This window comes from Acomys russatus, chromosome 24 (genome assembly GCF_903995435.1).
Source record: "Acomys russatus chromosome 24, mAcoRus1.1, whole genome shotgun sequence".
In the NCBI taxonomy this organism is placed as follows: Eukaryota; Metazoa; Chordata; class Mammalia; order Rodentia; family Muridae; genus Acomys; species Acomys russatus.
The window spans coordinates 56454963-56481770 of record NC_067160.1 but is presented as its reverse complement, the minus strand read 5'-3'; the positions used below and the strand labels follow the sequence as shown (position 1 = coordinate 56481770).

The following is a 26808-nucleotide window of genomic DNA, read 5'->3' as shown; positions in this document are numbered from 1 at the left end:
GAAGGCTCTCCTCTGGTGGGCAGTGCTGGAGTAACCCTGCTCCCTGGTCCCAAGATGCTGGTTGGGAACTCCCAAGAGGTCCTGGCCTAGCCTCCTGGCCACCCAATTCCCAAAGCGAGACTGTTCCCAGTGATGTGGCTGTTCCGGCTAGACTGCCTCAAGCTCCCTCCCAGAAGCCTAGGCCCACGTGTGCCCAGGCAACGAAACTGCTCCGTGTTTTAAGGGACGGAGGGCACATGGGACAAACTGTGCAAGTGGAGCCAAGTCCTCACTCAGTCAGCCTTGCTCTTGAATGGTCAGGGATGGGGTGATGGAAGAACTGCCATGAGAATTGTGCACAAGTGTGGCAGGATTAACAAAGTGGGTGACACAGGGAAACAGGCTCCGCCCTTCATCACAGAAGGGGAGACGTATCACCCCTCATCAGAGTCCTGGCAACAGAAGGTTTCACCTCAGGCCCACCCCAGAGCAGCGGTCAGCGTCTGTGCGATGGGTGATGATGTCACAGCTGATTGCGGTTTCTCTTGGGAATGATCTTCCGGTAGGTTCTGCGCTCGGAGATGTTGCGTTTCACCTTGGCCGTGGTGGGGGCCTCATCCTGGTGCAGCGACGGGCTTGAGTGAGACTTCTTCAGGCTGGGCTTTGGCTCCTGAACGTCCTCAGCTTCCTTCTCGAGCTGATCCTCCCACAGAGCCAGGTCCCCCAGAGGGAAGTGTAGGCGGGCCACCAGTAGCTGCAGGTAGGTCTCGTACCGAGTCTTCTGCAACACACCAGAACCACAGACAGCACTTCAGCACAGTCCTGGCTCCCGAAGGGCAGGCAGCTCACAGGAGTTTGGAGCTATGGCGGCAGAGGGCTGCTCCTGAGCATCTACATGGACGGGCCTACCCGGGCCTAACCACACTTCTGAACAGCTGGCGCCTGTGGAACATCATGCTGACAACCTTCATCTGCTTGGTAGTCTTTCGGCGTCTGTGACCAGCACCCCGTTATCTAGAATACCATCCACGACCCTACTGGACCCTGCCATGGGCAGTTAGCTTGGTGTGAACTGTTTTCATGTGCTTCATAAAGGACAGTTTGGTCTATGGATAAAGGGCCTGGCTGAGTCTTTACCTTACCCAAAGGCCTCTGGGAAGTGGGACAGCCATAGCTATGAAGACAACCAATAAGCCAAAAAGGATGGGCAGAGACCCTGAAAGCTAGTAAGGGCGTGGGCTACAGCAGGGCCCGATGGGCATGAACAGGAGCCCCTTCTGGTCTCCAGCCTCCAGAGGCTGTCTGACCCTGTTCCTACACTGTACCTTGCCAAGCCTTCTTGCCTGGTGGGTCTCTACACTGATCAGTGCCTTTAGTGCCTCAGAAGCCAGTCGTTAGCGTTAGGGCCCCAGAGTGTGCGCTGATACAGGGCCAGAGCAGAGATGGAGTGTAGGTAGGTGGGGAGACTGAAATGAATAAAGTCAACTCCAATTGAGACTATGTGTGGGGCGCACATGTGACTTGAGGGGCGCACATGTGACTTGAGGGAGTTAGTGAACAGACAAACCATGCTTCAGATTTTTTCATCTATAAAACGAGAATTGCAGACTATATTATACTATCGTTACCTACCCCAGAATTGTTCACTGAGATAATCCTTGAAAGCAATAAAAAGCATTAGGTAGTAGTATTAGGGGGGAATAAGACAGTAATATGGTGTCTTCATCTGAAAGGCAAAGGGTCCCTTAGTGCTGACAGACCCCACTCACGTTGTGTCTGCCCCTACCATGCTGTTGTGCCCCTAAGACAGTCTTCTTGGTTCAGAGACAGAGGCAGCCAGGAGAGGGCGGCAGAGGACCCAGGTAACAGGAGGATTGGCCGGGGTAGCCCGAAGACTCACCTCGTGCTCCAGATACTCCTTCCGCAAGCGGTACTCTTCCAGCTCCCGGCTGCGGCCCCGTCGCTCCGGCAGGTTCCTCTGCAAATCCAACAGGTCATCGGAGGCAGCATCCAGGCAGTTCTCGTGGGATCGATGCTGCTCCTCCTGGAAGAGAAAGGTAAAGAAGCTGACGCCAGGTTCCGACCCCTCGCTGTTCCCTAACCTCTATCAAACTTCTGATCCAGGTTGTACAGCCTCCCCCCCCCTCGCCCCCTCGCCCGGCCCGTTCCAGGTCGCGGGGTGCAGAGTGCCCACCCCCAGCCCCAATTGCATCCACTTCTGCCCTCCCCGCACCCTTGGCTGGTTAGGAAAGGCAGTACCAGGGAGCTCTGGGCAGGGCTCATGGGCAGGATGGGCCTCACGAATCTGCGCTGGGAGCCCACTGCGGCCGGAAAGGGGGGTGCTGAGTGTGTGGCAGCCGCCAAGTTGATGCGTGCAATCCAGGAAGCCATTTCCTTGGCAGTGCTGCAGGCAAACGAAGTCACGTGTTCCCAGGGGTGCCATCCTATCATCTGCTCCAACCCTTGCCTCACACCTCTGTTGCCTCCCCAAACCAGAAGGGGTGAGGGGTGGGAGTGGGGTGACTGAATTTTATCTGCCAGAGGAAAATCCAGGATGGCAATAGAGTTTATATGAAATGCTAACACCAGTCCCTGGTGGCATTCTAGAATCTTCCCTTAACTCACAAGGAAGAGGGTAGTGCCTTAACCAAGGGACTGGGAAGAGTCGCTGCATCCACAGGACTTTCTTTTCTGTCTGCATCCTCCAGGACCTCTCCCAGCACAGAAATTTAAGGTACCCCCACCCCCTCCCCCAATCAAGGGTGGGGACCAATAGATATTGAATGTCAGCATTGAGCCTTGCCACTTTACCTTCCACTCTAGGGACTTACGGTGCCTGGAAGAGGTAGAGGCGCCAGTCTGCAGTCCGAAGCTGGAAGACATGCGGCTTCTTGGTGTAGTGGGTGGCTGGGCTGGCTAGCGAGTGGTGCACTCCCACGGGCTCATCCACCATATGTCCCACCAGACTCTCCCCATCCAGCTGGTGGCCTTCTCCCTGCCATCAGACACAGGGGCTCGGTGAATAGGCTATCAGCTGCCCACATACCCCACAGTTCTGGAACCTCTCCCGAGGACCCCACTAGCTGGATTTGACTTAGCACTTTAATAATAGACGAGCTTTCAGAATGATGCTATCCCCGTCAGCTTTACACTCCTAAGGCGGCTGTAACTAGCATCCCAAGATACCATTCCCCATCTACTAAGTACTTTCTCATTCTCCTTCCCTGCCTCCTTCTCCCCGTGCTCTTGGCTCCTTTCCTACCTTCAGGAAGTAGAGGGCCATCCCTCTCAGCAAGGTGTGAAACATCTTCCATCCTCGCTTGCCCCAAGGTGCTGTCCCGGGGTGGGAGTGGGGGTGGGGGAGAGACACAGATAGGTGAGTGGCGGCACTACATCCAGACGTATTCAGTACAAGTATGCACAGAATCCCGGCACATCCCCTTACAGCAGGTGCAGTCCCCCCGCAGAGGAGCACACAAGCACATAGAGCTCACCAGCACGAGAAAACAGCTACAACCAAAATACACAGCTCACGTCTCCATATGCAGAAAGAAAACCAGAGAGCCGACATATAAACGTGTTCATGGAGACCAGCTCTCCCCAATCCCAGGCACACAATCTTAGGCACAAACAATTCTACTCAGCCCCCTTCCTACAAAGTGTGACAGGTTTGCGCACTCAGGGAGCACGGGGGCAACGCCCCCCTCAACTCCTCCTTTCTTTCTCTTCCTAATTTCTTCAAACTGGCCTCATAGGGGCAAAACTTGTCCTAAGTTCCTTGGCCAGCAGATGGCCTGATTTCCTGTAAGCACCCGTAGGGGTTCCGCTCAGGACAGCGCCAGCCACTGCCCTGTGTAGTTTAGTTTGTGTTCTAGCTTGGTTTACAGGGATTAGCGATGCTCAGGCAAGCTGTCCTGCCCAAAAGCTTCCAATTGCCCCGGGAATGAGCCCTGAATGTCAACAGTGGTAGAGTTCGCCCCCGCCATCCCATTCACACATGCCGTGCCCTGAGTGGATTCTGCAGGTGCTCCTCGCTCTGTAAGGGATGTGTGGAGACGACGCAAAAACTCACACCCTCTTACCTTACAAGGTTCCATTCACATACCATCATCTGCCAGAACTTCTCTCATGCCCGTCCCTGTAGCCAGGGACCAGACCCCAAACACCTCTCCCTCCTGCTGCCCCCATACTCAACACAGGCCCCTTCCACCTACAGCTGAGAGAGACACGGGTGTGCTCGTCTAGTTTTTCGCCTCACACGGGGTGCTGGCGCCTGACGATTACCAGACCTATTTTATTCAGCGTTCAGTTACCATCCAGGAGAGAGAGGCAGGCTGCTCATTCTTCTGGGTACCACAATATGGGGCATGGTCCCTACATACACCTGAGTTCCCAGGCAGCAGACACTCACTCTTCTTGCCATCAGCATCGTGATGCATTTTCCGAGCCAGGATGCCTTGCTTGTAGGTGGGCATTGTGGGGTCCTGAGCCATCTGGAGGAAGGGGCTGCTTATCTTGCCAGCTGGGGGACAGGGCTGATCCTTCTCGGGTCTGGCTGTCTCCTCTTCATCTCTGGATTGCAGAGAATCAGGGTGGGAATGCTGGTGGGACAAGTACCCTCTGCCTCTTGGGGACTCAGCAACCATCTCTTAATGGGGAGGAACATAAGAGAAACCTCCTCAAGGAAAATCTCATCAAGAGCCAACCCATCAGCCCCTGGAAACACGGCTGTACACAGCCCTCACCAGCCCTGGCTTCCCCAGTGTTGCCCAGGATCCTCTGCTCTCCCCTAAACTGGTCCAGCCCCCTGCCTCTGGCACCACCCACTCAGAGGGAGCACTGTGTAGGCCCTCCCATTTCTCCAGTTCTCAGGTGGGCAGCCGTGGGTAGACAGGTTCAGAGTCAGGGCCGAGGGCAAGAAAGGAGGGAAAGAAGGTGCCTCACTTACACAGCCCACTCGAGCTTTTCACTTCGGATAGACCAGTACAGGGCCTGGGATAGAAGCATGGGGGCGGGGGTGAGCAGAGGGTCCGGTCACTCATTTTGCCGGTACACGTCCATGGGCACGTGTACCACCTCTTCCCTCTACCCCGTCACTGCTGTCCTTCTCCCAAGTAGGCAACATGCGCGAGCCGTTTATCCACCTGCTCACCCGTCCATCCCTGTGCTGGATGCTGGAGACATAAAGATGTCAAAGTAGCCAAGGCTACTGCACAAGCCTAGTAAATCCCCAACTAGTTCTTTGAGAGAGAACAACATGGCTCCTCCACGTATGGCCCTGTCCAGAGGTGTCTGACAGAGACGGAACGTGGCTGGACAACGGTCACACAATGCATGTTTGGTAAACGAATGAATGCATGCCGGCTAGAACTTTGAAGTCATGTCCAGGTGTATTATTGTAGATGGATCTCGCTTGCTTTTGTAGCACTGGGTGTTGCCGGCATGGTACTTGGGATCCAGGAAATGTCCACTAAGTTATCACTAAGTCGATGACAGAGGCAGTGGTCCAACTGCTTAGGAAACACGTGTGAGGCAGCAGCAGTGCATGGCGCTTGACAGCTTTCATTTCACCTCGGTGATGACACTGTGAGGTGGTCATTTTCCCCGGAAGCAGCATGAGCTGACCCAGGGCAGTGCTGTTTAAGACTAGGATTCAAACCAGGAGCCCCCAGGTCCCAACCCTGAGATCGGGAGTTTCCTTACGTGGACCTTTGTGTCTCACGATACACTAGATACACCACCACCTTGTCAAACCTCAAAGGGGGTAACGGCCCCCTGAGAATGTAATAGACGGTTTCAGATGCATAAGGGTGTGGGTTCTGTAGGTCCAGGGGTGTCAATTGGCACAGCCAAAAACATGCCAAGAAACCGTTGACACTACCAGACAGGGACACACAGGCAAACCTTGTCCTCATCAGGACTTTTCATTCAAGCCACCTCGGAGTTCTAGCTTCCCGGTGGAACTAGACAGGGAAGACAGGGAGGGCCCCAGCCTTGTGAGGAAGCCATACCTTCAGCAGCTCCTTGGGGAAGTTCCCGCCCTCCTGCAGGCCGCTCAGGTTGCTTATGAATTCCTGACAGCTCATGCTTTTTCCAATGTTCTGTGGCCGTGGAGAAATGGGACAGTTGGAATACCCTCCACCCTGACAGAACAAACCCTTAGGTGGTCACTGGGGGAACTCCAGGGCTCTGCCCAGACACAGTCCCAGCCTCTGGTCCTTTTCTTCCAGGCCACACCCCCACCCCACCTCCGCCCCAGACCCCTACATCAGTTCTCTAGGGGCCCTCCCACGCCTTACCTGTCCATGTAGGTCTGTGTTAAGGAGCATGATCGCACAGGTCAGGGTGTGTATGGAATCTGCCCCAGAGAGAGGCAAGTACAAAGCTCATTGGAATCTGGACTAAGGGTGACGTCTGTCCCTCATTTCTCTACAACCCCAATACACTGCCAGCAGGCACTGCCCAAGGAATCCCCCTAACCCTGAGTAAACACGGGCTATTGCTATGCTACCCCGCGAAGCCCCGCCCCGCCCCGCCCCGCCTCGCCCTCGGCTCCGCCCCCTTACCTACTGAGGGGAAGGCTGCAGGGTTGCAGTAATGGAAGCGTTTGGAAAACTGGTAGAGAATTCGTTCCCGCTCCTGAGTCTCTCCACTGAGCACCAGGGCCTGGAGGAAACCGCTGCCCCCCCGCCCCCAAAGGCCAGGGTTAAGCAGAGACGCGCACTGCAGGAGCTCGAGACCCCCTGCCCTGCAGCTATCCCTGACCACCCCACACACACCCAGCTCTCGCCTCTTGAGAGGCTCAGGGGGCCTTACCGGAGGGCCCGGTCCAAGCTCTGGCCTTCAAAGTGGAAGAAGGACAAGTATGCCTCGGCCACGGCCCTGCTGAAGTCATTGCTGCAGAGGGCAAAGAAGAGATAAAGACGGTGCTGCGCAGGCGCAGGCGGATCGCTGTGAGTTCGAGGCCAGCCTGCTCTACAAAGTAAGTGCAGGATGGCCAAGGCTACACAGAGAAACCCTGACTTCAAAAACAAAACCAAACCAAAACAACAACAACAACAAAAAGATGGTGCTGGGGATCAGGCTGAGCTGTATAAAGGGGCCCCAGGGGCGGGGGGCGGGGTCAAGAGCCAAATAGGGAAAAGTACAATTGGGCTAGGTGCTAGGCCCCAAGAGAGCAGTCAGTGGCCAGCCTGCCCCTGCTACTTGGTTCACTATTTCAGTATTACCTGTGAGGCCAAGGCGGAGTCTGGGGTGGGTCAGGGGAGGAGCCAGGGGTGTGACGAAGAAGAGGCGGAGTTTGGGGTGGGCCAGGGGTGGAGTCAGGGGTGTGGCGAAGAAGAGGCAGAGTCTGGGGTGGGCCAGGGGTGGAGTCAGGGGGTGTGGCGAAGAAGAGGCGGAGTCTGGGGTGGGCCAGGGGTGGAGTCAGGGGTGTGGCGAAGAAGAGGCAGAGTCTGGGGTGGGCCAGGGGTGGAGTCAGGGGTGTGGCGAAGAAGAGGCGGAGTCTGGGGTGGGCCAGGGGTGGAGTCAGGGGTGTGGCAAAGAAGAGGCGTGTCAAGAGATACTAAGAGGAAGGTGGAGCTGGCCAAGAATGGGATGGGGGAGGGGGGAGTGGGGGCGTGGGAGGTGAGACGGCATGGGGAGGAGCCAGGATAGAGATAAAGAGTGAGGGGTAGTGATCAGGCAGGAGGGCAGCGATGGGGGTATTGGCCAGGGAAAGTGCAAGAGCGCGACGGCCAGTGGGCGTGGCCTATGGGTGGTTCCCTCCTGTACTGCCGCAACCCCTGTATCTCAAAAGCCCCCTTACTTCTTGCGTAGGTGGACGGCCACTTCAGACTTCCGGAAACCATTCAGGTGATACAGGCGGAAGGCTAGGTTCCGGGCCTCCTTGTCGTTTCTGATGTCATTAGCCAACTTGTTCCCAGATGACGGCCTCCAGCTTTCCTCCGGAGATTGAGCTTGGGGGATGGGGCCCTCAGGAAGCCTAGAAAAATCCATTTGTGTCCTCAGACTCACACCTGTGGCGTACATGCATGCCAGGTGTCCGCCATGACCACGGGAAGGAGCGGCCCGAGCTCTTGAGCTCTTGCCATCTGCAGAAGCTGGGCCCAGGTGCTCGGAATGGAGCGAGAGGGTCCAAGGCAGCCTGGCCTGGCCTAGGCTGGGACCAGGCGATCTCTGAGAAGAACAGGTATTAAAACAAGACCCACAGGATTGGAGCCAAGCTGGTGTTACATTTCCTCCACGTAACCACAAAGCTGTTTCGAGCTTGTCTTGTCTTGAATGGCAGGTGAGGCCCTTTGAGGACCTCAGTGGTATGTTGTCTACCCAGGAGGAGGTAGTGGCCTGCCTAGTTTCATGTCAACTTGACACAAGTCACCTGAAAGTAGGGAACCCCAATTGAGAAGGTGTCCCTATAAGACACAGCGATAAGGCGTTTTCATTATCAGTGATTGATGGGGGAGGGCCCAGCCCACTGTAGGTGGTGCCGTCCCTGGGCGGTCGGTGGTCCTGGGTTCTGTAAGAAAGGAGGTTGAGCAAAGCCACGGAAGCAAGCTGGTAAGCAGGGCCCCTCCATGGCTTCTGCATCAGGCCCTGTCTCCAGGCTCCTGCCCTATCTGAGTTCCTGTCCTGACTTCCTTTGATGATGAACAGAATTTGGAAGTGTTAGCTGAATAAAGCCTTTCCTTCTCCGGGTTCCTTGGTCATGATGTTTCATCTCAGCACCAGAAATCCCAACAGGTAGGATTACTGCACTCCTCTGCAGCTAGCCTCATACGCCTCTGTGCCCCAGCCCCAGCTCCATACCCAACACTTAGTTCTAGAGCCACGTACGATTTTGTAAGGTGTGAGGATCAAGTTGCAAACAGGGAAGCCAGGCTCGCTTTAGCGATGGCAAACATGGGGGAGTCCGAGGAAGTTTCTTATTTCCCCTCTCCCTGGCCTAACAGCTCTTACCACAGACTGGCTGGTGACCTATACAACAGGGGTGAACAGACCCACGCAATCCATACCACAAAGAACACCTGAAACCAAGGTTGTGTCAACCCCAGCCCCACCTGACTCCTGGTCCCCTGAAACCCTAAAGTCAGAAGTCAGGTACTGTGGGTGTTCACATACTCACTAAGTTACCAACTGGGGAGTACAGCAGCAGGTAGGCTAATGAGAAAACAGTCATTGAGGAGTGGCTAATCTTTGGAATTCACCTGACAGCTTCCTTCACATGGTGGCTGGGCTTCCCTGTGAACTCCCTGCTCCCTAGGCCTCCTCAACACCCCATCATCTTTCAGTGGAGCATAAACACAACAGAGAAGTCACTGAGGAGTAAAATTCAAAACGCCAGGATTCATGAGGTCTAGGAAAGCAGCGCTAGATCTGTACGGATCACAGGGAAAGGCAAGTCCACTGAGCCACTGGAGATGAGGAAATATAAGTGGTCAGGCACTCATCACCTCTAAAGAGGTCCACCTGAGCAGACAAGCCATAGCAAATGGCTTAGTCAAGAGTGTGGTTGATGCCGGGCGTGGTGGCGCACGCCTTTAATCCCAGCACTCGGGAGGCAGAGGCAGGCGGATCGCTGTGAGTTCGAGGCCAGCCTGGTCTACAAAGCGAGTCCAGGATGGCTAAGGCTACACAGAGAAACCCTGTCTCAAAAAACCAAAAAAAAAAAAGAGTGTGGTTGATAAAACCATGTCTAGATAGGAAAAGTGTGTTGGGGGGGGGGAGCACTATATCCATGCAGACTGTGGGGGAATTGCATACTTTAAATCAGTGAATCATACGCGATATGGGTTATAGCTCCATAAAGCTTTATCTTAAAGTGTCTTCATGTTTTTATTATGAAAAGTCAAGTATAATGAGCAAGGCCAGAGCAATCAAAATTCCTACATCCTGTTAAATATAATATTAAAAAGTTTATTTATATTGCATCTGGTGTCATTTACAGATTGACAAAGTCCAAGCTAGACCTGATTTTTTTTTCCCCACCTTCACTTTCTCTAAATGTTGTCATTTTTTAGGTGAACTGACTTTCTTTGGCCTGAGGTTGGGTTTGCTTTCATCGTTGGTACAATGAACTTCCCTTTACAGATTCCAAGTCTTCTGGGGCGACCCAGCCCCCCAGAGGCCCTAGGACATGAAGGAGATGCTTCTTTGATTAGTGATGCCAACTGACATCCTATGGTCCCACTTAAGGATCCTGAAGTGGGAGCAAGGCTCACCCTGTAGCTGCCACACTATTAGGTTCATGGCCTGAGCCCTGGCTCCTGTTAGTCTCATTAATATGACCCCTATTTAGCCATCCTGAAGAAAAACCCTTTTTCCCATGTAGAGTCAGAAGGGCTGGAAGCCGGAGTCACCTCAGTAGGCTTCTTTGTGGTCCCACCTATGGCTGCAGTTCTGAGGTTACACAGTTCCTGCTATGGGCTCCAAGATACAGTGTCCCAGTTGTCAGGGAATACCTCCATTGTTGGAAGTTGGTCTGATGTATTTTGATGCTAATTACTGCTTGTTGTCTCTATGACCCACCTTGCCTGTTGTTATTGTTTGACCAATAAAAGGCCATCACCCAGGGCAGGGCACATGGGATAGGCATGGCTAGTGTTCCGAGACAGAGAATCTTGGGAAGAGGAGAGACCAGAGAAAAGAGGAGAGGAAGGCCGCCATGGGTTAGATGGAAGAGAAGAGAAGCACATGGCCGGCGTGGATGGAGGATTTGGCCCAGATGAAGAACATTAGCAAATATTTGGGATTATGGATGGGAGGTAGCTTGATAGAAGTTATTAGAAGCAGATGGCATGGGATTGAGGCAGGGATCCTATACCTGCCCCACTATGGGAAGTAGTTTAGAGGCTTGATGTCTGCCCTGCCCCAGGTTAACTAAGGCTATTGTAAAATATACCAAGTGTTTGCGTCTGGATTGATTGTTAAGGGATTATACTGCCATAATAATTATTATAGGCCTGATAATAAACATTATTAGGCTATACTGGTAATTTAACAACAACAAGTGGCGCCCATCGTGGGGCAATTAGGTCATACTGGCAAATTAACTCCAACTCCCAGGCAAATCTCCATTGCTGAGATCCCAGGCAGCACTTGGGCCTAGACACTTCATTGAATTTCTCCTGTTAACTTCAAGTTCAAAAACAATCTGTAATCCCTACTTGCTGGCTCCACCCACAATCCTCCACGCCTTCCTGGGGGCCTCCAGTCGGCCTTCCTCTCCTGGTGTCTAGCTGGGGTCATGAACGAGTCTGCTTCTGTGTGTTTAAGTCTCCATTCTGTAACTCTCTGCTCTGTGTGTTTTGAAACATCCCAGTCTTCTGAAACTTCTCGGGTTTATATTATCCATATGATGTGGTCATGGAGACTGAGGTAGCACTGTAAATTCAATGTGCCTTGCTCATGCCCCACCCAAACTAGGGTGTTCTTATCATAACACAATCACAAGTCCAGGGGCCAGCTGGCTTGTGACTCACCCTTCTGCAGACATCGAGTGAGCTCCGTGCTGGGCAGCTGGAACATCTTCAGTCCTGGCTGTATTTTCACACTCTGTCTCCTGCCTTCGGTTTGGGACCTCCTCTGTCTCTGCTTTCCTCAGGGAACTTAACTCTGACTCATCCTTCTCCAGGAGCGAAGGGTGTGAGGCGTCTTGTGGCCACTTGGGGCTGTGGTGCTGAGCCGTAGGGCTGTCCTCTTGGGAAGACACAGGGCTGGGCCTGGGGCTAGAGCCTCTGCCCTCAGATTTGGGGGTGCCAGGCTCCAGTGGAGATGCTTGCCTCCCCCAGGGGGGCAAGGTACAGGGCATGGGCTCCTGGAAACAGCCAGCATCCCTCTCACCTGAGGAACAGAAGGAATGAGCATGTTCATTGCTGGAGACAGGAAACAGCTGGCTACAGCTGGCTGCTGCCTCCTGACCTTCCCTCCCATACTTCCCTGGCATTGGGTAGGATGTCCTGCTTGCTGCAGTCAGTGATCTCTCCCTGTCTGACTCCAGTCCTCAGGTGGCTCAGGGCCCAGGACTTTGTTGAGCCAGTGAGACCCAGGCATTGGAAAGGCTGTGTCTTGTGTATAGTCCTTAATGCTATACCGTATTGGAGAGCTCAGTTTATGTATGAAGGCACAGAAGAGTGTCTGACTCCAATAAGGACTTTGTCTCCACTCTGAATCCCAAAGCCTCCCACCACTCACTTTCCCATATCCCCACCCTGGGTCTTACCTCTCTTCTGGGAGATAAGAGGCTCCTGGGGCCAGGAAGGATCTTCCGCCTGCAGGTCTTCAAGTATGGGTGGAGCCAGGTCAGAGAGGCTTTGAGGTGTCTGTGATCCCCAGAGACAAGAAAAATGAATGACGTCATAGCTATGGTAGCCCCTCCATCCTCGAAGTCCTTCCTCCCAGAACCCATAGACAACAGTCTGGGCCCTCATTCAGAAGGAGAGCTGTGCCTGGGAGAAGCACCACACCATAGGCGCCCTGGCAGTTAGAGGGAGAAGGTAAGGCCCAGTGGGGAAGACACTTGCCCAAGGCTGTATAGATTGTGTGGTGGCAGGTCTAAGGTCAAATCCAAAGGTCTCTGACTCCTGGCTTGATTCATGGTCCTCAGAGGGTGCTTTAGGTGAGCAGGGGCTAAGGTCATCTTCCTGAGAAGTCTAAAAGAAGAGAGAGACTACTGATCTGCCCACGAAATTATTCCAGGCCCTTTCCCACTCCCCACAAGGCCCTTCCTCCTCACGGGTTGCCCAGTTGGCCTCATGTGGGGTGTGTTATAGGAAGGATGCCCCATATCCCCTGGGCGGAGTTCCGGGGGCTACCCTTTAAGGAGCTAGAAGGTCCTGGGCCAGGCATTCCTAGCAGTCCCCGGATTGCCGGTGTTCTTGGGAGTGGAGAGGTTAGAAGGCTACAGCTTTCCGCCATCTTGAGTTCCCCTTATCTCCAAAGCAGACACTTTCTGACATAACTTGTGACAAACCCTGATTGATATCAAGACGCCTAGGCCCTTGTTGTAAGGGCCTGATCTACTGATCCTGCCAAACAGGAAAATGAAGGAAATCCCTCACAAGAGAGAACAAGACTCCTAAAATGGCCAGCTCTCTGGTGGGGACAAGGGTCGCCTTAGGCTGCTGTGTGACAGCTGGGGATGCCTGCAGGGTAGTGGGGAGGATCCCAGAATGACTTAAAACACCACGAAGGGAGGGGCTGCCTGCTCTCCAAGTCAATCTCTCTAGTCTTAGCTCCTTGGAGCTGGTGACATGGAGATTCCTGGGATCAGTTGTATGTGTGTTCCAAATGACATTACTGTACTGATAAAATCCCCCTCATTCTGAAGTCTCCACAAGTCTATCTTTGTGTGTGTGTGTGTGTGTGTGTGTGTATGTGTATGTGTGTGTGTGTGTATGTGTGTGTGTATGTGTGTGTGTATGTGTGTGTGTATGTGTGTGTGTATGTGTGTGTGTATGTGTGTGTGTGTATGTGTGTGTGTATGTGTGTGTGTATGTGTGTGTGTGTATGTGTGTGTGTGTATGTGTGTGTGTATGTGTGTGTGTGTATGTGTGTGTATGTGTGTGTGTGTGTGTATGTGTGTGTATGTGTGTGTGTGTGTATGTGTGTGTGTGTGTGTGTCTTTGTATATGTACCTGTGTATGTGTGTGCGCCTGTGTGTCCTTGTCTGTCTGTCTGTCTCTGTCTCTGTCTCTCTCTTTCTTGCGATGCTTTCAGGTGGGTGTGTCCAACACGGAGCAGATACAGGTTGATGTTAGAATCCTCTGCTGCTTTCCACCTTATTTTTTCAGATGAAGTATCTCTTACTGAGTCCGGGGCTTGCTATTTTGATTAGACTGCCTAGCCACTGAGATCCTGGGACCCCCCGCCCCCCCATCTCTCCACTCTCTTCCCAGCAGTGTTGGTTTACAGGTGTACATTGACACACCCAGCTTGTACATGGGTTCTGGGGACCCAAGCTGGCATTGCAGGCACTTTGCCGGCTGAGCCATCTCCCTAGCGAGACACATACACACACACACACACACACACACACACACACACACACACTGGTCAGTTTGGTGTTCTCTTAGGTCAGATCCCCCAAAAGTGTCCTGTGCCACCTGAGGAAGACCCTCCCTGCCATGTCCCCAGCACAGCCCTCAGCTTGCTTCCATAACTAACTTACCTCACCCTCCTGTTCAGGAGGTACTGTGGAATCCTCTTCAGAGGACCCCAAGGCCAAGCAAGGGTGAGTCTTATAGGAAGGTACAGGGAATGGAGGGGGGGCACACTGACTCTGGTCAACAGTGTTGCTCTCCAAACCCAGTTCACTTCCTGGCCTCTGGAGCTCTGTGCCTTCTTGGAGTGGAGAATCCAGGGTTTGAGCACTGTGAGGCCAGGCCTTCATATCTGGGTGAGAATCTGGGTACCCCCAGGAAAAACATTGTCCCTCGGCACTAGTGTCTGAGCAAGGGCTCTCCAGGAAGAGGGGATTGTCAAAAAAGATGCTGTCCTCTTCAGCACCCCACTCTGGGGAGGAGCCTGGCATTTGCCCCCTCGACCAGTCCTGGTCTTCCCCAGGCCCACTGCTATCATCCCCAGAGTCTTCGTCCTTCTTGGGCAGGCTGGGGCTCAGATCCACATCACCAAGGAAGTCCCTAGAGGACGGAGGGATACAGCACCTCAGCTCGGCTCTGAGTCCCTCTGTCTTCTCCAGCTCCTCTTCCAGGTCCAGGACACACATCTGGGCCTGCAGGATGCCAGCCCAGAACACCACCTGTGTGGACGAGCTCTGATTCTGTTGTGGACTCCCCAGAGGGCAGTTGTTTCCCAGTGACCTCAGTGATGCTGGAGTCTGCCCGGCCTCCTCCAGGCAAGAACAACCTCCCAGGTGAGTGGGCTCCATACCAGAGTTCCCACGATGAGCATTGGGCCTGGTGGATTCAGGGGCGTCAAAGGACCAGGTGTGTCCCTGGCACTGTTCAGAAGGGCCCGGATGGCCACTTGGACACGTTCCTGGGCAGGGCTGGAGGTTGTCTTCCAAGCGAATGTTGAGAAATTCCATGGGTCTGAGGTGGTCTGGGGGTCTGTTGTCACCCATCATCCACAGAGGGAAAGTTCTTCAGAAACCCTTGGCAGTGTCCGTTTTCACGGTCCCATTTCATGAATGACTAGGTGCACACGCCAGGGTGGGAACTGGAGATCCACATGAAGCCTGTAGGTGCCCAAAGCAAGTGCAGGTTAGAGAGGGGCCATAACCCACTGAAGTCCAGAACCCACACCTGGGGCAGCCTGCTAAGGGACACTGCCCTCTCAGCCTTGCCAGGCACGCCCTGTGACCTCATGACCTCAAATTGGCTTCAGAACAGCGCTTCTTCCAAAGACACCCATCCATTAGCTGAAGGATTCCTGCGTGGAGGAGCACAAAAAAAAAAAAAAAAAAAAAAAAAAAAAAAAAAATGTGTGGGTCAGGTTGGGCCTTTCTCTTGGGGGTTTGGATTCAAGAATGGAAAGACAGGGGAAGGTAGGCAGTGAAGATACAGTTAGAGCACCTGAGGGCACTGGAAGAGCAACAGACAATTGAAGACATGTGTAAGCCAGAGTGTGCAGGAGTCAGAGGGAGGCTGTGGAGGCAGGGAGAAAGGAGCTGGCACCAGAAGAGCAAAGCCAGCCTGCCTACTCTCACAGCGTGGGTCCTGTTTGTGGGCCTGTACTCTCTCACAAGGCTGGCTCCTAAGGCTGCTTGCTTAGGTACCATGCACACGTGTGCAACTTAAGGCAGGAGCGCTAAAGGGCTCCCCACTCACTCTCCAGCCACACCCAATAGCATAGCGCTCGCTTCATAAAGGGGGGCAGTTGACTTCCAGAGAGGCCGAGACCCGGAAGCCATGGCCATGTGTGCCCGAGGTTTCAAATGGGAAGCAAGGTTTCTGACATGTCCCTCTAACAGTGGAGGTGGGACGCCATTAGATGCAGTGTCCCAAATCTTAGACATTCAACAAATCGTACTCCCTAGAGCTTATATACCGAGGCTGGGTGGCATCTACATGTTATTTAAGATCACATGAAGGACAAGTCTTTGCCTGAGAGTGCCAGAGGGAAGTGAGATAGGGCTAATATGTACACCAGTCTCTTCATCTGCAAAGTCTCCTTCTAAAAGACCCTACAAAACAGAGTCCCTATCTGGGTTTTTCCCTTTCCACTCTGTCCTGACACCACGTTCCTCACTTTATTGTGAACAGGAGTTGTTCGATGATATTTAAATTCTGAAATTTCAGCATCCTGGGAAAGGCTCTTGACCAGGTTTCAAGTCTATTATTGAGTGACACATCAGCCCCTCCCAAAGACAGGTTTCAGAAAAGAAGAGCCGTTTTTTATATTTAACCTTAGCTCTGTATCAGATGGATCGAAGTCGGTCTTGCCTGTCAGTCTTCTCCTGGTTATTCTAAGTTGGCCTCCACTCATCACCCTTGAGAACTTCCAGACTTTTCTATCGCTGTCCCTATACAACTACTCATTTCTGTCCTCACTGCCCTCTGTGTAAGAGGCCCCAGACAGTCCTACCTCTAACAGGGAAGGGATAAATGTATCTCGAACATGAGATAGTTCGGGCTCTCAAAGGTTCATGCACTAAAGGCTGGTCTGCGGCTTGGCAGGAGAAACTTTACAAGCCCTTTTCTAGGGGAGAGGCCATCGGAGGCATGCCCGTGAAAGAGACTGGGTCAGAGAGTGAACGGCTTTGCTCTGCCGTGTGCTTCTACCATGATGTGATGCCATGGGCCAGCTGGCCATGGGCTAGGACCTTCAGAACCGTGAGCCGAAACATAATCTTCTCTTTGCAGCGGTCCTCTCAAGTATTTGTTAGCGTGACAGGAGACTAACAGAAGACATTCTCTTACGTTAGCAACTTCCCTGAATCACAACCATCACCCTTGGGCCTGGCTGACAGGAAATAAATAAAGTGAAAGATGAACACGGAGGATCCGTGGTTAAGGCCTCCTCAGGCAACCAGACCACAGGGCACAATGATAACTGGCAGGAGTGGTCCACACTGGAGCTGGAGGAGGAGGAGGAGGATGAGGAGGAGGAGGAGGAGGAGGAGGAGGAAGAGGAGGAGGAGAGGCGCTCTGGTTACAGGTGCCGGAGTAGGACGCAGTGCAGCCCCACCCTCCCTCTCTTGCCAGACGCCAAGACAGAGCTTCACACCCTCCTCCTCTCAGCTAAGTCCGCATCCCTGGGTGCCTGCCTCGCTCCTTTCCTGTGTGTAATCCCTTCTCTTGTCCTCATTCCCTGACCCCCATATGTCACATCTTAGTGTATTTCAGCCTCTAAGTCCTATCTACCCATGTAGCCAGGATGGCTCACTTATTCTCACTACAGAATCCATTTGACAGGACATGTGCATGTGTGGTCTTGCGCACAGGACACCAAAGCCTAGAAGGAATCCTACATGTCCCTTTTCAAGTAGGCATTTATATGTACACACATGCATGTACATAAAGCAACAATGACGCAAGTATTTGTGGCTACCATGGACATCGCTGAATAGTGGGTTTTATTGGATTTGCCTTCCCAAAAGAAATCCAGTGTTCATGGATTTTTGTCAAAGGTGGGTGGTGGTGGTGAGAGAAACCATAATTTTTAGAGAAGAAAGAAGAGAGAACAGATCCCTGAGATCTGGTATCTGAAAGGCCTAGAGAGAGAAAGGTCTAGAAAGCCAAGGGAAACTGTGGCAAAGGGGCAGAGAGGAGAGTTAAGGAAACTCAAAGGCTGCTGGTTGGTATGTGGTTTGACTGGGCCAAGATTCTTTTAACATAATCAAAGTCAACCCGATTGTTCCACATTGCTCTATTTCAGTGTTCAACTCTGTTTACTCCAAAGGCTTGTGTTGCCCAAAAGTAAGCATGGGACATTCTTGTTTCTCTGGGGCTTCTTGTTCATTGTGCAGTTTCTCAGTCCTGGGGCGGGGGAGATCACGGCCTCCCCAGTCCCACCTACAGATTTCTTGGAATCATATCAATGTCCTTGAGTTCAAGCGGATCAGGTCTCTCTATATGATCCTTGAGGGTCTAGAACCTCAGTTCCTGGAAGTCAGGACACATGGGTGGTGTATACCTTCATGGTAGGGTAGCTAAATGTAGTGGATAAACGTGATAGGGCTGGGCACATAGACGATAGACTATTTGTCTATTGTGCACAAGACCCTGGGTTGATGTCTAATACTGTTTTCAAAAGAACAAAGAACAACCCAAACAAAAGCCCAGTACCCCAATATCTGTAAACATGCTGGAAACACCCTACTTTATCAACTGTTCAAACTTAACTGGGTATTCTGTTGTATTTGGCAACCCAATGCCAAGGGAGAAGGTACAGACGATGTTACCCAGCCCCTGCACGTGGGCTGCTTATCCAGCTGTGCAGGCATGAGCGCATTTCTCACCAGGCATCCCCAGAATGAGGCAAACAACACACCCCTTTCTCTCCAGCAAGAAAGCTAAGCTTCAGAGATGTTCATTGAGTTTTCTAGGTGGCTCAGCAAACAAGTGAGATAGGCAGGGTCCCAGCCCAGGTGTAAGGCTCCCGCAGACAGCACTCCTATTCGCTACCCACAAGTCAGGGTGCTGCTGCATCCTTTCTTTGGTTTTCAGTATTCCTCCCTGAGTGGATGGGACAGATGACCTGGAGGGATTAGTTCTCCTGATGGTCATCACAGACACCCTGGCAGTCATCTGGGTGAATTCTGAGACCAGCCTTCTCCGCTCCCCACCAGCCCCCCCCCCCCCCACCGGATGAAGAAAGGCATTTCCTCCTCAGAAGCAGGCCAGGAACAAGAGAACACATGCATGTCTTACTTAGGCAGGCATCTAGAATTTTCTCCCCCCGCCCCCGGGGTTCAGTAAGTCTCCCCCACTCCTTTCTTACATGGATTAGCTTATTTTGTGTTTGTGTGTGAGGATAACTTGGGGGAATCGGTTCTCTCCTTCCACTAAGTGGATCCCAAGGATGGCACTCCGGTCTTTGGGCTTGGTGGCAAGCTCCTTCACTGACTCTGCTGAAATCTCTCATCTGAGGTACCAGACAAAGCTGCAAAGAAAGGATTCAGCGATAGAAGACCAAGACCCATGAGGTGGGCTCTGTTGCCTAGAATAAAGTTGCCCTCCATTTTTTTTTCCCGGAGTTCTGTGAGAAGTTTACAGACATATTCTGGGAGATGCAGAATGTCTCTGTGAGGCCAGGAAAAGACTTAGGGTTCTAGAAGATCCAGGGGGAGGAGTCATCAGGCAGGGAGGTAGAAAAGAGGGCATCGCTGTCTCATTGTGCACCCTTCGTTTTGGTGTTGAGCTCTGCATTACAGGTCATTGTCACCAGGAGGATATTTTTAGGGAGAATATTTCGAGGCTAAGCTGTACATCTAGTCAGTGAGAGGAAAGTGACACATGGGGACCAGGAGGTCAGTCCCTCTTACCCTAGCCTAGAAAGTCAAGGATTTTTGTTTTCTTTTTTCTTTTAGTTTTTCACAACAGGCCCTGGCTGGCCTCGAACTCATGGGCAATACCAATGCCTCTGCTTCTTGAATGCTAGAATTACAGGTGTTCTCTGACACATCTGGCTTATATGGTGTTGAGGGTCAAACCAGGGCTTTGTGTATTCTGGGCAAAGACGTCCCCAGACCAGCAGGAATTTTGATTTTAGGAGGGCAGGGGTGGGGCGGTAAGATGGCATCTGGATTGTCCTTTTTACACTGGATTTGGCTGTACTCTTGGCTTACAGAGCTAGCCTTGTCTTCTAGCTTAAGGATGAGAGACAGCGTACAAAGACAAGCCATTCCTGATTAGGAAGGGCAACAGCCTGGATGAGGGTGACAGTGAAGACTGCTGATAGAGAGGCTCACAGACCATATTCCCACCCTAACTCTACAACTGACTAGCCCTGTGACACAGGGAAGTGTCCAGGTCTCTTATCTGTAGACTAAAGAAATCAGACTTGAAAATCTACTCAGCAGCTTTGTTATGCAACAGGAACTGGTCTGAGCTGGGATGCTGGGCCTGGTCCCTGGGAGGTGCTGAAGACACTGTCATGTCTTCTCAGCCTAACTCTGTGGCTCTACCATTCACCCAGAGAAGCAAAAGTAAGTAACACGCATGCACGCACCCACGCACACACCTATCTCCGTGTCACGCTCATCCAGAGCCTCATGCTGCCAGCTCTTGACCTGCTAGTGGAAACAGCCCTCAGCCTTCGTCTGGAACATGATCCCCCCCTGCCCCCAACACACCCACTCCAACTTAAGCTTCCAGATTTAGCAAGGCAGCCTGCTTCCTTCTTTTCCCCCATAACAGCCATGACACTTCCAGAGACAGGAGAGGTAAGCTGTCTTGTCCCCGAGCAGCCCAGGCAGTGGCAGTGTCCCCAAGGGAAGGAGCCACAACAAATGGAGTTTTCTGGAATGGAGGTGACAGGACTGGTGCCTCTATCTGAACTTGGATCCCTGAGCACTGAGCAAACTTGAGAACTGACTAGGGGAGGCCCCACTGCTCGTTCCCAAGGGAGTCTTCATGCAAATATGGGGGGTAAGGGGCCTCTATAGCACACGGTGAAACCAGCTGGAGCCTCAAAAAGAGAGAGCAGCGACTGATAGGAGGTGGGTAGGGGGAGCTGACCTAAATCAAAGCTCAGGAATGGCTGTAGCCATGGAAGGTGAAGGGCCCCTCTCCTTCCTTGGTTCTCTCACCCCAGCATTTGGGTCATGATCTCTTCCTATCGATAGCTGGAGGGCCACCTCTAGCAGCCACAGAGGGCTGGAGGCATGCCTCCTCGGAGCCTGTTCTTTCAAGCTAGGCTAAGGTCTAAGTCCTGGTTCCGATGGGTCAACCCTCTCAACCTTTCAGGAGAAGAATGACTCTAACTATGGAATCTTAGGCCCTGAAATATGAGAGCAGGAACTGAGGACCAGTTCTGAGGGACACTAATAGGCCTTACAGTGTCTCACACAGGGACAGTTTTGGGAGTGACACGGTTCCTCTTTACACATCAGGAAAATAGTCCCAACTCAGGGCTAAACAAGTTGAGGGGGGGGGGGTCTCCTGCATCTAACTCCAGCCTTTTTGGGTGGGGCCTGAGTATAGGGTGGAACAGGGGGTGCCTAAAGGCTGAAGCCCAGACTCCATTTCTGCAGCGACCACACCCAGAGCTGCCCCAGCCGGGTCCTGGGACTCCATCCCTCCAGGGTCTACAGTCGAGTTGATTAACCACAGCAGTCCTGAGGACCCTCAGGCATGCTGCCCCTTCGCCTTTCAGTGTAGAGATTTCTAGAGGGCCTGGTGAAAGGAGGCGGGAAAGACATCAGAGAAGAGCCGGATAGAGAGTTAGACAGAGGTCAGACAGCGTGGAAGAAAGGTAGGGCAAGGCAAGGGTCCAGTGAGGTGAGGCTCTTGTCAGATGCCCACGCAGGGATGGAGCCCAGAAACTTGTCTCCGTCTGGTGTACCTGTCCCTAGCCCCAGCCACGAGGCCCCACTGAAAACTCTATTTTCTGGTCTCCTAAGCCAGATTCTCCCAGAACCTCCCCCCTTCCCTTCTCCCCACCCCCGGCCATAAGCCCACCTATCTCACCTTCAGTGACTAGAAGTTGGAGCCGCCTGACCCAGGGACACTCTCTGCTGCATAGCTGCCCACCGCCCGCGAACGAACGTGGCGACTGACGCTTCCGACTTCCGTTGGACTCACCACCATGACACGTACCCCCTCCTGCTCCCCAGAGCTCCCTAGGCCTCAGAGTAGCTCAGCACCACATGCTTCCTGCCCACAAGACAAGAGGCCATGCTCCCGGGGCAGGCATGTACCCTCTCTATACTTCTAGTCCTTGCAAACTGCTCCCCTGAAGCACCATCCCAGAACAAACCTGTCAGATTGGCCTTCTCCCCACCACACCAGCGCCTCAGAGAAAGGGGAAGAATAGGAGGCCTGGGCTGTGAACAGGCCCCTCCTCCTCCTCCTCCTTCCTCTCTGTGGTTTTGTCCCAGGGTCTGCCTCAGCCTCAGCTTAGTCCCGGGGGTGGGGGTGGGTGGGTGGGGTGTTTAACAACAGAGACAGAAGGGCCTCGAGCATTTTGTGTTTTCACTTACAACATTCCACTTTTCATATGGTTGTGTCCGGTGTCCGTCCCCCCCCCCCCCCCCCCCCCCATTCCCCCCCCCCCCCCCCCCCCCCCCCCCGTCGCCACAACACCTGAGATGTTATCAAAGGTCCCCTGCAAAAGCTCCTTAGCCATCTAGCTCTCTCCGACCTCATCGAGCCCGACCTCCATCAGTTGCTGTGCCTGCCGGTCCAGCTGCTGCTTTAGGGTGCACAAATGGGACGTGGCAAGGCTAGGATTCAAACTAACCCTTCACCGATCACTGTCCATTCCCAACAGTTGAGTTCCGGACACAAGAAGTCCCCGGGGACAGGCTGCCATGTTTAGGAGTATGAAACAGGCCGGGGGAAAGCCGTACACAATGTAAACAGTCTATACTTTCAGTCTCAGCTCTACCACTAACCTGCTGAAGATCCAAAGACCCTCTACCCCAGCCACAGCTCTAACCCTCATCAACCCACCTACCTACCTGCCTTCCTTGGACCCTCTTTCCTGGCCTGCCCACAACAACAGTGCTGCCAAGGCTTCCGCTGGGGGGCTTGTGCATGTGGCCTACACGGAGAAGGCCTGACTCCAGCTTGGGCTCTCCTCCATTGGCCCTCCTTTCATAGTTGGACGGAGTCCATAGAGATGCGCTTACCTACCTGGACCCACAAAGTCCTCTGGGTGTGGAAAGTCTTGGAATTCTCTGCTCTAGGCCTGCATTTCCCCCTCCCCTTACCCTTCCCCCAGGCACATTGCAGCTCTGGGCCTGCATCCCCCGCCCCCCAGGCACATTGCAGCTCTGGGCCTGCATCATCCCCCCCAGGCACATTGCAGCTCTGGGCCTGCATTTCCCACCCCCCTAGGCACATTGCAGCTCTGGACCTGCGTCCCCCTCCCAACCCCAGGCACACTGCAGCTCTGGGCCTGCATTCCCCCCCCCCCCCAGGCACATTGCAGCTCTGGGCCTGCAACTCCCCCCCCCCCAGGCACATTACAGCTCTGGGCCTGCATTTCCCCCCCCCCCAGGCACATTGCAGCTCTGGGCCTGCATTCCCCCTCCCGCCAGGCACATTGCAGCTCTGGGCCTGCCTCCCCCCCCCAGGCACATTGCAGCTCTGGGCCTGCATTTCCCACCCCCACCCCCCCAGGCACATTGCAGCTCTGGGCCTGCATTTCCCACCCCCCTAGGCACATTGCAGCTCTGGGCCTGCGTCCCCCTCCCAACCCCAGGCACATTGCAGCTCTGGGCCTGCATTTCCCCCCCCCCCCCAGCCCCAGGCACATTGTAGCTCTGGGCCTGCAACTCCCCCCCCCCCCCAGGCACATTGCAGCTCTGGGCCTGCATTTCCCACCACCCCAGGCACATTGCAGCTCTGGGCCTGCATTCCCCCCCCCCAGGCACATTGCAGCTCTGGGCCTGCATTCACCCCCCCCCCCAGGCACATTGCAGCTCTGGGCCTGCATCCCCCCCAGGCACATTGCAGCTCCATACAGCCTGGGTTTAGGGAGGCTAGAGTGCTGACAGCAGAGGGTGGGGTGGAGGGTAGAGGCTTAGAGTTCTGCTCAGGACACCCCTCCCCCTCCTCCCAGCTGGTGAAGAAGGGTCAGGGTGGGGGAGAGAAAGAAGAGTGGGGCCAGGCAGGGGCTCTGCTCCGGGAGCCATAGTGAGGAGGGAATGAGAGCTGCTTCAGACCTGGCCCGGCCGGCAGGCTGCTGCCAAGGTAGGACTTAGAGAGTGAAAGTGGGGCGGCAGCAGTCAACTAGCATGAAGTTTGTCAGCTTCCGCTGACTTCTATATATTGGATACATAAGATGAGACCCTGCGGGCCCTGGCAGGCTCAAACCACTCACTTTCTAAGACTAGTGAACACCGTGCACGGCTTACTCTCACAGACACCTCCAGTCCAACACCCAGCCAGGTAGAGCCTGTCCTCCAAACGTTGGGTGGCGGCCATGGCTTCTGCAATCATGATTTCAGGACTCTCCCTACAGCTGGGGAAACCTGAAACCTTAAAGGTGTCACCTGGAAGCAAACCTCTTCACAGGCTGTAGCCTTGCCTCTGGCAGGCACTCCTCCACCAGCGCCTTCTGCCACCACAGGAGAAGTTGCTCACCAGCCAGGAATAAAGCACGCTGCCTGTTCATGGGAGCTTCCCACCAGGAGGCGGAACACAGGCAGGCACTCTGGCTAGTGGGCATCTGCTCATAAAATGCCCAGGCCGCCTTGGAAGTGTGGGGGTGTGGAGGGTGGGTGGGAGGGGTGGAGAGAAACCAGGGAGGGTGACACTGTGAGCTCACTGCCATGGAGGTCAGGGAAGGCCTAAGCAGAGATACAGTATATCCATGTGGAGAAGGCCCAATAGAGAGAGCAGATTAGGCTGTGGGTGTAACAGAAAAAAGTCTAATATCCAGGACACATTCAGTGGGCCTGGCACTGCGAGAAGTCCGGGAACAGGAGAGGCAGGGGCTGCCAGAGGTCACTGGGTCCACTGTAGACCAAGCTGCCAAGCTGCGTTTGGAGTTGGGAGTTGAGGGCCAAAGGAGTTATTTATACATTAATTTGGGGGTATCAATTGTCTACTAAATGAAGAACAAATCGTCAGGGGCTACCTCAGAGCAAAACCCTGGTTATGTGGCTTTGGGGTGGGGTGAGTTGGCTAGGTGGGGAGGGGGGGGGAGGGACGCCATCATGGGCCAGAGGAAGGATGGCTAAGGAGGAAGGGCCTGTTACTAGGCACAGCTGAGGAAGTGTAAAGGTGGGAGGGAAGCCAGGGCCAACTTCCAGACAACGGCCACTGGCAGAGAAGGGTTTAGGTAGGCAGGCAACTGAACACCATGTCTGGAGCTTAGGGGCTGATGTGACCCCAGAGATGTATCTGAGGTGGGGGTGGGGGTGTGGGGGGGTAGGACCCCCCCCAGGATGGGAGGAGAGAAGTCTGTAAAGGGGCCATAGTGAGGGACTATCAAGAAGGTGAGAGCCAAGAAAAGGCAGCGTTGTCAGCCAAGAGAGAGGAGGTGGGTTCTGAAGGAGGAAGTGGTCAGCTGTGCGACTGGATCCTCCGTCAAAGACGACGAAAAGGAGGAAAGTGAGCCTCCATTGAACATGGCCACCAAGAGTTAGCTGATGGACGAGTGGCGCCGAGAGGTGATGACTGATGACGGGATGGTGGAGGCAGTTGGCCACCACGTGCTGAGAGACAAGAGGGGAGCAGGGTTGTCCTTTTTTACCTGGGGGATGGGGGTGGGGTGAGGTGGGGGGGCTCTACATTCTCCCGAGGGGCCCACAGCACACTTAGCTCCCTGAAGCTGGTTTGATGCTACCCAGGCAGTAGTCTGCCTCCTTCCTCAATCCCGGGCTCTACACATTTATAGGTCAACAGCCTCCCCCCACCCCTCCCCGCGTGACCACAAATTACATTCACTCGACAACAAAAGGGAAATCTGCCTCTCCCTCGCCTTCTAGGCAGTGGGTCATGAAGGACTTCCCTGACCGCTGGAGTCCTCAGTGTGCATGCATCTCTTAGGACTTTTATCTCCTGGTATTATAAGAAGCAAAACTCTGGGCAAAGGATGCCTTGGTGGAGGCCAACAGGGCCTCCAGCTAGAGGGACATTGTGGTCCTTGGTCCCAGAGTCTCAAGAAGCGAGCTTTACCTCCAGCATCCGTCTTCCTCCACTCACAGAGCCTCTCTCCAGTCCACCATCCTCTCCCGGAAACCCAAAGGCATCCTGAGCTGAGTACACAGTGTGCAGCCCACAGCTCGCACAACCCAAGGTGCGCGCGAATGTGCGCGTGCGCAGCAGTCTCCTGAGCCGTGAGCTACTTCCTGTTTGCCCACAGAGGAAGTCCTTCAGCGCAGGTGGTGGCAGTGAGAGATGAGCATGGGAGGGCCCCCCCTGGGAGGGCCCCCCCTTCATGAGGCCCAGAGGGAAGAGAGAGAAACCCTAATTTATTACAGCAGCAGCCCCTTGAGGCTCCCTGTGCGTAGACATTTGCCGACATCGGCCGGGCTTTTCTAATGCCCTGGCAGTTTCCCTCCGGAGCTCATGGGATGAAGTACCACTGTCCCCGTGCTCCAGGCAGATGAGGAGGGCCAGTTAGTCAACAGCAGTGCAGAGCCCAGCAAATGCCCTTCCTCTACCTTGCTACCATCCACATACCGCAGATACAAGCGTTGCAACACCGAGGTGTTTATAAGGCAGGCCTTTTCTCCAAGCTTTTTCTCCCGATTACAACTTCTCAAAACTTGGGCTGGCTGAAATACTGAACTTCCGGGCGAGCAAGTAGCAGGCAGCCCCGATGCACTTCCTAGTTTCCTACATCTGTCTTTACATATGCCCCCTGGAAAAAAAAACCCTTCCTTTGGAGAAGCCTAAAGGAAGGCAGCTGTGTGACCCATCTCCAGGCAGAGTTCCATTCCCTAGCAGTGGTCTGAGCTCTGCAAGCATAGGTTCTCAGAAAGGAGAGAAAGCAGGACACTAGCCTCCTCAGACCTCCCTCTGGAAAGGTAGGCACTTATATCACACTGGCCAGGAGATGGGTTCCCAGGGACCAGAGCAAGAGTTGGAGGAGAGTGGACTGGATCTTTAATGGCTAACACCCTGCAGGGGCCAAAGGCGCTACCTCCAGGGTGTTTTGTGGCTTAGAATGGGAGGGTTGGACACCTCTCAGATTCAAGACAAAGGGTGGGGTAAAAATCCACGGGAAATGTCACTGCCAACTTCCAAA

At 53.7% G+C, this 26808-nt stretch overlaps 1 protein-coding gene across 1 annotated transcript; it reads right to left on the bottom strand.

Moving 5' to 3' along the window:
• Positions 1–421: 421 nt before the first annotated feature.
• Positions 422–25904, bottom strand: Psd4 (pleckstrin and Sec7 domain containing 4). The gene is made up of 17 exons (XM_051166261.1): positions 25734–25904; positions 14147–15175; positions 12505–12629; positions 12200–12312; positions 11460–11820; positions 7787–7963; positions 6796–6876; positions 6546–6658; positions 6279–6337; positions 5991–6080; positions 4928–4971; positions 4391–4551; positions 3242–3312; positions 2811–2974; positions 2239–2383; positions 1880–2023; positions 422–760 (listed from the first exon to the last, which is right to left on the bottom strand). The coding sequence occupies exons 2-17, from the start codon at positions 15062–15064 to the stop codon at positions 503–505; spliced, it is 3024 nt and encodes a 1007-aa protein (XP_051022218.1). The 5' UTR covers positions 15065–15175; positions 25734–25904; the 3' UTR covers positions 422–502.
• Positions 25905–26808: the final 904 nt, after the last annotated feature.